Source organism: Anolis carolinensis, chromosome 2, assembly GCF_035594765.1.
Source record: "Anolis carolinensis isolate JA03-04 chromosome 2, rAnoCar3.1.pri, whole genome shotgun sequence".
Lineage (NCBI taxonomy): Eukaryota > Metazoa > Chordata > Lepidosauria > Squamata > Dactyloidae > Anolis > Anolis carolinensis.
In genome coordinates, this window is record NC_085842.1 from 290,446,293 (window position 1) to 290,458,597 (window position 12,305).

At 39.1% G+C, this 12,305-nt stretch overlaps 1 protein-coding gene across 1 annotated transcript in view; it reads left to right on the forward strand.

The window, feature by feature from the left end:
- The window catches only part of thbs4 (thrombospondin 4), a 62,407-nt gene that overhangs the window by 28,182 nt on the left and 21,920 nt on the right, over positions 1 to 12,305 (forward strand). The window contains exons 3-5 of the mRNA XM_062972357.1: positions 4,899 to 5,146; positions 5,509 to 5,614; positions 12,056 to 12,150. Coding sequence (XP_062828427.1) covers positions 4,899 to 5,146; positions 5,509 to 5,614; positions 12,056 to 12,150 — 449 coding nt within the window. The remainder of the gene's footprint in view (positions 1 to 4,898; positions 5,147 to 5,508; positions 5,615 to 12,055; positions 12,151 to 12,305) is intronic.

Consider the following 12,305-nt stretch of genomic DNA (forward strand, 5'->3'; position numbering starts at 1 on the left):
GAACACCTCTGACTACGCCCCACAGCATCTCCAGCTGTGGATCCCGTCCCATCCCTCCAGCTTGACCATGGGTCTAATCCTGAAGGTCCCCATTCATCTTCTATCCCATCATGGCCAGTGGCACCCAATTCCTCCCTCACCCGAGTCCAATCCATCTCATCCTCCTCCGAGCTAACCAGCCCCTCCTCCATTCTCTCCGTAAACCCCTCAAAAGACTCTTCGTCAGATGGTGCTGCAAAAATGTCTCGCAGTCTTTTTCTTTCTCGCTCCTCGAGAGTATCTGACTCTCGAGGAGTCTTACGCCCACGTCTGTCAGTAACAGAGCCATGAGGCTCAATCATAACACTTTCCCCCAAGCTCCTTCCCCTCCAACTTCTAAATCATTGTTCCAGTTGTACTCAGTGATACCATGAAATATTTAATTCACCTAAACATTATTCTTCTCTTTTATTTGTTGCACCCAGCTTTTAATTTTGTCTAATTTCCTCCTTTTCAGCTCCTTATACATTAAATTTTTAAATTTTGGGGGGAATTTCTTCTCCATTATAACTGGTGTTATTTTAATATTTTCCTTAATGATCAAAATGGAATTCCGACCTACACAATGACTAAAAAAGCAATGTTGTAATTCAAACTTGTGATGCCATAACTTAAGAGAATGATAGCTGAGATCTTGATTGCTGTTAGTTCTCTTGAATAATGTATAACCACTAGAAGTGTGGTATAAACAAATAATACTTGTTTTTAGACTGATATAAGCAAATAAGATTTGGGATCACTACAGATAACAGGTTTTAATCATGACAGACTGACTATACCACTTGGTCTTGAGGGGTTTGCCATGGGCTCTAATCAACCTGACCTTGCAGACTTTCATAGCAAAGACAAAATCCTATTTTGGATTCCAGACTACTATTGCTGCAGCTGCAAAATGCAGGTATCTTATCTTTGTGGGACCCTCCACCATCAACAGTGCTTGGAATAGCATGAGAAATGTCAGGATTCTTTGTTTGCTGTTAGGCAAAATAATGGTCACATATCAAGTTATCCTCAGATGCACTTAGGTAGCTTTTAAAATAGAAACACCCAACAGACAAAAAATGTTTTTGTCATGCTCCTCCTCCGGAATAATTCCCTTTCTTTTCTCTTCTCAGATATTTCCCTTATGTGTAAAATGAATTACTATAAAGCAGAATGGTCTTACAATCTGACCAGATTCAGTATTGTACTCTCTCTGGAATATACGTCAATCTTTCTCCTCCTTCTCCCTCTCCTTTTCTTATATTGGTAGGACCATTAGTTTGGTTGGAATCTGCTTAATATCCAATCTAGTTCCTTTTACCATTTCCTTGACTTTTAAATAATTAGGGTAGATTTCACCAGTCTGTTGCCCTCTGGCATGATTATATTTGTTGAGTATAATGGGAGCTTTAGTATCTGAAGAGCACAGAGTTGGAGGCACTGCAATTGGAGGTTACACAATAGAATGGGTGGTTCTATTATTTCTGCATTATTATTTTTTCATTGCAACTATCATACTTTCCCTTTAAAAATGGCACACAAGGAAGCTAAGGAACTTTATTAAAAACAAAACAAAAACAAAATACATTATCATACGGTTGATGTTTGATCAACCTGGTGTCTTAGGCCCCTTCTACACTGCCATATAAGATCCAGATTATATGCTTTGACCTGGATTATAGGGCAGTGTAGACTCAGATAATCCAGTTCATTGGATTATCTGTGGATTATCTGATTTGATAATCTGGATTATATGGCAGTGTAGAAGGGATCTTAGTGGTATATTGTATGTTGTATATGCATTCTGATTTGTTTGTGGGTTTTGTATATATATGATCTCTATATGACTGCAGTCATAAAAAACTGACAAGTGCTGTTTGTGTTAAAGTTGTTCCATTTTCCTTTCTTCACAAGTGTCCCAGAGGCATATTTGTCCGTTTTAAACCTGCTTAGTGTTTCAAAATGGACAAAATAAGCATAAAACCATCTGACTAGTCTAAATGCTTCTCCTGGGCTCTTGGCCATACAAATATGCAGAGCAGACTCCCCAGGTACTCCTGTGTCTACTCCACCTCCCTCCACGGTCTTCCAACTCACCTGCAGATACACTCAGAGAAAGCTTTGCCCACCTCTTAAACTGTGTTTCCTTCACAAATAGTGTGAGCTCACCTAACAACAGTTTGAAGCCTATCCAAGCATCCAATGGGATTTTGAGTATGCTAAATTTAAAGCTTTTTATTACCTTCCAGAAATGGAAAAGCAGGGACTTCTAGTTTATCCACAGTGAGAACAATTGAACTCTCCATTGTCCAGTGGCACCATTCATTCCCCGCAGTGCAAGGGTGCAGAAACACAGATGTTTTAAATATAATTGTGTCTAGCAAGCATTTCCCTCTCCCAGTTCTTTCCAAAAATATTGTCTGCCCTCCCCCATGAACCTTGATCTTCCATCCAGTCCTGGCTGCCCTTGGGCAATTCTGTCTCATGGCCACTGGCCAATTGTGGGCTCTTCCACCCCTTTCTGCTGCCTCTTTTCCCGATTCTCTGCTATGTTTATGTAGCATTCACTTCTTCGTATTCAGGTTCATATTTATAGGCTTGCCAGATAGATTCTGAACTGAAGAATGTGGGTTTTCTCTCTCTGAAAATCTCTTGGTACAGCTGTACCAAGATATTTTCAGTGCCTTCTCCTGCAAGTTTGTTTTCTCCCTGGGCTTGATGCCCACATCTCTTTTCAACCACACACAGGTACCAAAGCAACATATCTTCCAGTTCAAATAGCAGCTAGGCTCCATGTATATGTGTGTGTGTGTTCAGTCCCTGTTCACCAGTGTCCTGATCTTCCTCTCCAACAGCTTTTATAGAATCATGGAGTTGGAAGAAACCATTAGGACCCTTCAGTCCAACATCCTTCTGTGCAGGAATACACAATCAAAGAACTCCTAAGAGATGGCCATCCAGTCTTTGTTTCAAAACCTTCAGAGAAGGAGGTTTTATCACACTTCCAGGCAACTTATTCTACAGCTCTTACTGCCAGGAAGTTCTTCCTGTTGTTTAGGGGTAGTCTTTTTTTCTGTAATTTAAATTCATTGCTTGTACTCCATGTGTGCAAGCAGTGCATACACTATTTTAATTTATCTCAGTTTGGCTCGATGTTTGGCTTGCCATTTATTATAGTACCCTTAATAGGCAGCTGGCAACGCTGATGGAATCGTTCCAGGAGTTGAGTGTGACATCTGTATACAGTCTACGTTTTGCATGTGTATAACAGAGTTGGGAGGACAATCTATATATATAAAAGAGTGATGGCATCATGGGGACCCACAAAACAACAAAACTACAGGCCCTCCAACCTCGAAATTTGACAACACAACCCATCATCCATGCCTCTAGGTTGATACAACAAAAAGAAAAGAAAAATAAAGTCCTAATTAGAGAGAGAGGAATAATTGCTTTTATCCAATTGCTGCCAGTTAGAAGGCTAAGCTCCTCCAACTTGGTCTCCTAGCAACCCAATAAAAAATAATAAAAAACACTAAAAAAATTAATACAATAAAATACTATAATAACAGAAAATAACTAAAAATAATACAAGAAAATAATAAAATATAATAAATAAAAATATAACTTACAATAAAATTAATAAAAAAATGCAAATAAAGTCAAATAAAAATTACACAACAATTTTTAACCAATACCACCACCACTTTGCCACAGCAACGCGTGGCTGGGCACAGATAGTATCTTTATAAACTAGCACCTTGGTATCTCTATGGCTGTCCCAACCCTCAAACACTCTCTTTCCACCTGGAAACCAATGTCCTCACTGTAGAAGAATATGTGGGTCAAGAATAGGTGTTCTATAGTCATAATGGATAGGTATGTATCCATCATTGAGACACTATATTTGGAAGGCCATCATACTTGGACAACAAGGGATCACCCAAGCCAAAAGGCACCATGCCTTGTTGTTGTTATTTGCTTTCAAGTTGACTTCAACCTATGGTGACCCTATGAATGGGAGACCTCCAAAATCTCTGTTTACCAAGTGCCCTGCTCAGGTCTTGCAGACTCAGGGCTGTGGCTTCATTAACTGAATCAATCCATTTGTCATGGATATCGCTCCTCTCTTTTCCTACTTTCTTCCAGTCCTGTTGTTGGTCTGTGTCTCCAAGTTGACTATGACTTACAGTGACTGTATCACACAATTTTCTGTGAAAAACTTATTCATTGGAGGTTTACCATTATCTCTTTTTAAGGCTAAGAGAACGTGACTTGCCCAAGGCCAAACAGTAGATTTCTATAACTGAGCAGAGATTTGAACTGTGGTCTTCCAAGATCCGATCCCAATACAACACTGACTTCTACTGGATCAATCTACTTCAATCATTTCCAAACCTTTGTCCTCGATGTATTTTGGACTTTGGCTCCCAGAAGCCCCAGATAGCTTGTCCAGTGATCAGGACTTCTAAGTCCAAATGCCTGCAGGACCAAAGTTTGTGAACCACTAATGTAGTTGAACCCTCCATGTCAGTGTGACTATGAGAGTTATCATAATGCATGTCAACAGTTCACAACTGACCACTGGATCTAGTGTTTTCGCCTCAGACTCTAATTAGGAAGCTAACTTAATTCTCCTTTGCTTTCTGTTAACCATTTTATTTTAATCTATATCTAGGATATAGAATGCTACCTGGTATGTACATCTACAAGTAGTCTTCTCAGTAGAAATTATCACAACAGACACGATTAACCAAAGAACAGCTAAGTTAGCAGCTTTTCCCTGTCTTTCGACACAGTTTCTTTGTTGGCAGAGATTTCAACCATATAACAATTATACTACATTCTCACTTTACAATGATGTTATTCTGTTTTAGTTTCCCTCAGATATTTACGGAACGATGGGAAATTACATGCTGTGATCTTCAACAATGTTCCATTAGCTGATGGGAAACGGCACACGGTTCTCCTCCGGCTTAGTGGCCTCCAACGTGGCCACAGCAAAGCAGAATTGTATGTGGACTGTGCACAGCTAGATTCCACTCAAGAACTTTCGAAAGCCTTCTCAGGGTTGTCTCAAAGCTCAGAACCTGTGGAATTACGGACACTGCAGAGAAAAGTGCAGGTAATCTAAAGTGGAAGAGCATCAGAATCTTTCTCATGACAGAGTGCTTTCCAATTGACTCAATAGATTTTGCTGTCTGAAGCAATGGACAAGTTGGCAACCCTTTTTATTCCGTTTATGGATCACAAATGGGCCGGAAGTTAAATTATAGGATTCTCCAGCACACCAAAGGTAGTCACCTGGTGTAGGGGATGTGGATAAAGTTGTATGGCAGACACAGTTCTGGACTCCATTTTAACTGCTCTGAGCTTTCTAAAGGAAAGCCCGGAATACATCATGAATTTCAGTGTGGGGTGGGGTCACTATCCTAAAACTTCATGCTTCTTCTTCTCTGATGCCCCAAATCTTCTCTGTTGTTCCAGGATGCTTTGGAAGAATTGAAGCTAGTAATAAGAGGGTCACTATCTCAAGTGGCAGGCCTGCAAGATTGCTTTCTTCCACAAATTGAACCAGCAGTACAATATCAAGGTAACTTACCTATAAAAAATAAGTGTGTTTTGTCCTATGCATTATATTTCAGGCACCTGTTTTTTAAAATCCTAGCACAGTAGAGTCTCACTTATCCAAGCTAAATGGGCCAGCAGAAGTTTGGATAAGCTAATATCTTGGATAATAAGGAGGGATTAAGGAAAAGCCTATTACACATCAAATTAGGCTATGATTTTACAAATTAGGCTCCAAAACATCATGTTTTACAACAAATTTGACAGAAAAAGCAGTTGAATACACAGTAATATTATGTTATAATTACTGTATTTACAAATTTAGCACCAAAATATCACAATATATTGAAAACATTGACTACAAAATGCCTTGGATAATCCAGAAACTTGGACTGTAATTGTTTTTGTCCTTGTGATGCCATACAATGAAGCAAAGAGAGAATCCTATACTCAAGAGAGTGTCCTCTTGCATCTTTAGGACCAAGATCCTCTTCTTAAGTAAGTGGCAGACTACAGAGACACAATTAAATGAAAATTAGGCCAAAATTTGTCTTGTTACAACTATAGAGAAGATGTGCAGACACGTGGGCCTAGATCCAAGCCCTGACCAATTTGCTTCTTGATTTATGACCCTGCTTTGGACCAAAACCAGATCCTTCAAGATTGCATGTTGATCTCTGACATGGTTCCACAGTCACCAGGGATGTATGAGAAAAACATTAACCCCAGCTGAGCAAGACCCCATTTGTGCCACATACCCCATGTCGCCAAAGAGATTCCAATGTTTGGTAGACATTGGTCGCACAATCCTGGATCCATGATCAATGTCAACTGCTCTCCCTGCTAAAGTTATGACCAAAACTGGATAACAAGTCAATCCACCTAATGATAGAGCAAGACAGAGGGAAGGGGGGTTGGGCGAAGCTTGAAGAAAATTGACCTACTGGCACCTGTAAACTACATGATCAGAATGACAACATCTCACCAAGGTCACTCCAAGTAACATTCTATTCAAGGCTTTCTTGTGTTGGTTCAGTTTACTACTGCCTTTTTCTGAGTCTGAGGCCCCTTCTTCACTGCCATATAAAGTCCAGATTATCTGCTTTGAACTGGATTATATAGCAGTGTACACTCATATAATCCAGTTCAAAGCAGATCATGTGGATTATCTACTTTGATAATCTGGATTATTTGGCAGTGTAGAAGCGACCTGAGGTAATGTGTTAAGAGGGGACTGTTGCAACTGAAATGTACTGTTTGGAAAGTGAAGGACAAAAAGTAACTTCATCCTGCATGATGGACCTTTATGGAACTATTCCGTTCCAAGATCTATTAAGGAGTAAAGTTGCACATGTCACCTATCCAATCTGGCAACTCTGTTGCTGTGATTTGACTTGTGACTAGGTTTGCGGATGAAACTTTGTGATTTAATTTCCTTATTGGAACATCAAACCATAGTAAAGAGAGGTAGCATGGTTTCGGCATTGGAGCCGGGTTTGATTCCCTGCTCAGCCATGCACTTCACTAGATGACCTTGAGCAAGTCAACTTGTTGAGCCTCAGAGGTGGAGACAATGGCAAACCTCCTCTGAACATATAATGAAAAGAACACCCAAGACAGGTTCATCTTAGGGTTGCCATAAGTCACAAATGACAAGAACACAAGAACAACAATTGTAGTAAGGTAAAGGTAAAGGTTTCCCCCTGACATTAAGAGTCCGACTCTGGGGGTTGGGTTCTCCATTTCTAAGCTGAAGAGCCGGTGTTGTCCGTAGACACCTCCAAGGTCATGTGGCTGACATGACGGCATGGAGTGTTGTTCCTGCCGGAGCGGTACCTATTGATCTACTCACATTTGTATGTTTTCGAACTGATAGGTTAGCAGAAGCTGGAGCTAACAGCAGGAGCTCAACTCACACTCTGGATTCAAACCACCGACCTTTCGGTCAGCAGGTTCAGCTGCTTAGCGGTTTAACCCACTGAGTCACTGGGGGCTCCTAACTGTAGTAAACAGTTCAGTAAATAGTTTAGTGATGCCACTAGCAGTATTATCTGTTCTGACTTTCTACGTGGGTTCAAAGAGTGCAATCATATTCAGTGCACAGTGAAGGTATTAATAAAAGAGGTTGTTCTCCGTCTACGTTCTCTCCTGTTCCCTGGACTTCTTTTCTGAGAAATAATGGCATAGTTGTAGCCATGGCTTTATTCTGATGCAGCTGCTCTAAGATGTGAATCTTACACATAGGGAAAGATGAGAAGTAATTTGGAGGGAAGTGTGAATGCCTTTTATCCCACTTTGCTTTCAGAATATGAGGTCATGCAAATAAACGATTTCTTCTTTAAGGTTAGATGAGTATGTTCTTAGAAAAGTATTATCTTGGCTTGTGTTGGACTGTGGGCATGTTTTCTAGTATTTTTCGAGGAAACCTGTTAAACAGATACGTCAAAACAGTAGCCAAAATCAATTTAAAATGAATTGCTTTAGCATATGTAGACTGAAAGGAGGAAAAATCACATCATCAGTGCAAAGTAGGTGGATGACCATTTTGTTTTGTGTTTTCCCCCTGTTCAGTGTTTTACCTGAAACAGAGTTGTTGATGGTTGACCTTAGGGGATCTTATATGTCTTGGATTGATTTCATAGAATGCAGTGGCAGCAAGAAAAAACAGTGTTATATCAGAAGCCTTAGGCCCTTTCTACACAGCCATATAAAATCCAGATTATCTGCTTTGAACTGGATTATATGGCAGTGTGGAAGGGGCCTTAGATACTTTTGTGAAGATGTGATGCCCACTTATCTATTTTTGTGAGAAATGGTAGTACAATTGGCCCTTCACATTTGCAGTTCTCATTTTTGTATATTTGGAGAAGTTGACTATAGGGTTGCATTGGAAGATGTAGATATTCTTAGGCTGGATCTACACTGCCATATAATCCAGATTATTCAATCAGATAATCCACATTATCTGCTTTGAACTGGATTATATGAGTCTACACTGCCAAATAATCCAGTTCAAAGCAGCTAATATGGATTTAAAATGGCAGTGTAGATGGGGCCTTAGAAAGGACACTTCTCTTAGTATTTTTATTTTATTTTGTATGTTTATTTATATCCCGCTTTATCTCTCCATATAGCGACTCAAAGTGGCTCACAACTAAAAACATTTCAATGCAACTTAAAATACACAAATACACAAATATTAAAACAGTATTAAACAACATTAGTATTAAAACAATCCAGGTTAAAACCAGAAAAGCATATAAAATCACATCACAAATTACAGCAGCCCTTGATGGTCTTTTTAAGTCTTCTAACATGATTCTCCAATATAGACAACTTCCTATGGATGTGCGTTTACAGATAGGTAGGTAGGTAGGTAGATAGATAGATAGATAGATAGATAGATAGATAGATATTAAAATTAAGGCTGGATCTACACTGCCATATAATCCAGATTATCAAATCAGATAACCCCCATTATCTGTTTTGAACTGAATTATATGAGCCTACACTTGCCTATAATCCAGTTCAAAGCAGATCATCTTGATTTTATATGGCAGTGTAGATGTTGCCTAATCTCAGAAAATGTGGAAGGCTAACTGTATTGTGTGTTTAACTTTTGCAGATTTGATTATTCACAGATTTGATTAACACTACCACATTGGGGGGACATAGGCCTCTTCAACACTGCCATGTAATCCAGATTATCAAAGCAGATAATCCACATTATCTGCTTTGAACTGGATTATATGAGTTTACATTGCCATATCATTCAGTTCAAAGCAGTTAATCTGGATTTGATATGGCAGTGACTGACATTTTTTGGAAACGTCAAACACCCAGACATTGAAAGGGATTTATTTTTGGAAACAAATGTGGCACAAAAAGCCAATAGACCTTATATTTTTTTAAAGGATTACCACAACAATATTTAAGTAAATGAAACACTAGATCATATTCTAGTAGGATTTTATTGTTTCTTCGGGGAAGATTTAATTTTTTTAGAAATGTGTCAAGGTGCTTTCTCAATTTACCCAAGCCCCAAAAAGCAAAGTGAAAATTTCTCTTCGTGAACCAAGAACCTCATGCATGTATTCATATAAACTCAGGTATACCCCACAGTTTCTGAAAGATTAGCTCTGTGATAGGTTGGATTTTATTGCTTTTTTGTGCTTTTGTGATATCATTGGAGTTTTTAATTGACCCTCAGAATCCTTAGAGAATTTATTTTATGCAATGCTTAACAGCTATAATAAAGAAAGAAAATCAATATATATTAATGCGTTATTCTTACAAAAAATGGCAACATTTTTAGTGCACCATGACCATATGCTGGCCTCCTACTACAAATGCAAGATATGATCAACAGACAGAGATTGATTTTTAAGTCTCCCTTGCGTACTATTTTTCTCTTGCAAATTAGTCCTGACATTTTAAAGATCTCCCCAACTAAACTGCAAAACCAGACATAATCCAGGCATAGTCCAGAGGGAATGTTTTAAGGTTGGGAGGGGGATTTCATGGGATTGGAAGGATTAAATGTCACTCCTTCCACTTAAGAGTTCCTTCTAATATGAACCCACGCAGTTCCAGAAAATGCAAGTTTGGGACACATGCTGGCCAAGTTAAGCATAGTTCATTTAAAAAAAAAATCCCCAAGTACTAGAATTGACATAAATTAACCTAATGGGATTAGGATATTTTTGAATAAATGTAAAAAAAATGCATTTGATGTCTCTCACCCTATCAAAGTATATATTTTAAACCATCATGACTCCATCATATAGAATCCTGGGATTTCAAGTTTCTTGAAATATTTAGACTTCTATGTCAAAAAGTTCTAGTGTTTCCTCAGGCCCCTTCCACACAACCGAATAAAATCCCAGGCTATCTGCTTTGAATTGGAATATATGGCAGTGTGGACTCAGATATCCCAGTTCAAAGCAGATATTGTGGGATTTTCTGCCTTGATATTCTGGGTTTTATGGCTGTGTGGAAGGGCCCTCAAGCTACCAGAATTCCACAGGATGGAACCAACATAGTTGAAATAATGGTATAACTGTGTGATACGAAATATTATCAGCATTTAGATCAGGAGGAGCAACATGTAGCCCTCCCAGGATAATACACCACCACCCTTCAAAATACTGTACATGCTGTTTATTTTTCGTGTCAAACCACTACAATTTATTGAAAGAAGCAGGAAGTGCTTGCCTTAAGATGTAGGTTCTCATGATCCAATGGCAAATAATCTTTTCCAAATTGTTTTTACCGCCAAATGTCAACAAGGTTGTTACAAAGAACTGATTATTTATTTATTTATTTATTTATTTATTTATTTATTTATTTATTTTGCGGTGAGAGACAGCCAGCCATGGGGCAGAATTGGCCCTGTTGAAGTCGATCATCCCACTACATATTAAAAATGTAGTGACTTCGATACACTCATATATATTTTGTAATGGCCTACTAAACTTTGCAAAAGACTATATTAGCCACACATTTCAATTATTTGTCAACATTCTGCATCTGCTCCTTAGTTACATCCGAGTGATTAAGGTAGATCTCTTGTCCCATCCACCTTTCCAGCCCACCCTTAGAGCCAGAAGCCACATCAGGTGAAGAAGATTTGTTTGGCTTTCAAATGGGGTGCAAGGAAGATGCCTTTTCCTCCCTCCTCCCATCAGCAAGTGACATTGTGACAAGGACTTGTGACAGGAGTTCTGTTTCTGATTGCCACAAACCTGCTTGCTGATCGGAGGTGGTGGAAACATCTTCCTCCTTTTGCCACAGTTGGAAGCTGAAATTTGTCCAGTTCCACATGGTATTTCACAATGATGCACATATTAGTTCACAGTGAGGACATAGATTTCCAGATGGAAGGAGGTCCCAACAAGGGTTGGCTTGACGTGCCTTCCTCTTGGCACATTTCTCCCTTTTGCCCTCTATTTGTGCCTCTTCAAAATCCATAGCACTGTTGGTAACAGCTGACCTCCAATTAGAATGCTCTAGGGCTTTCCAGTTCTTTGTGTTTATGGCACATTTTTAAGGTTAGCTTTCAGCCCATCTTTCAATCTCTTTTGTTGCCAGGCTATGGTAAATTCAATGACAGCCAGGTAGAACTTCTGGGGGGGGGGGGGGGGGGCGGCAAACCTAAAAAAGTTACCTCCCCTTGAACTTGACTAAGGCCTCAATTCTGTGAATAATATCTTGGGAATCGACACCATTAGAATAATGGGAAACTTACTTTCAAGTAAACATGCTTAAAATCAAATTTGGAAATATATTCTGTGTCAACCATGCTCAGGATCACATGGTGTGTTATTTGAGACCTAAATACTATATTAATGGGATAACCATATGCGAAAGACTTTGGATGCTTAAGAGGACTGCACAAGTGTTCATATTATTAAATTTCTAAACTTATTGCATTGCACCATTTAAGTGTTTCGTTTTATTATTGTAGGTGTTTCTACGGGTGACTTTAACAGGCAGTTATTAGGCCACATGATGCAAATGAATCAAATACTGGGTGACGTGAAAGATCTTCTCAGGCAACAGGTATTTGGAGGAACTTTTTAATGCTGAAATTCATATTTTGCTGTCTCCTGACCAAATGGGTCTTTTTTTCCATCTCTGTAGAAAACCTACCTCCACATGGGGCTTCTATCCAAATCTCTTTGCTTTGCAGAAATATGTCTAATAAAACAGCTCAC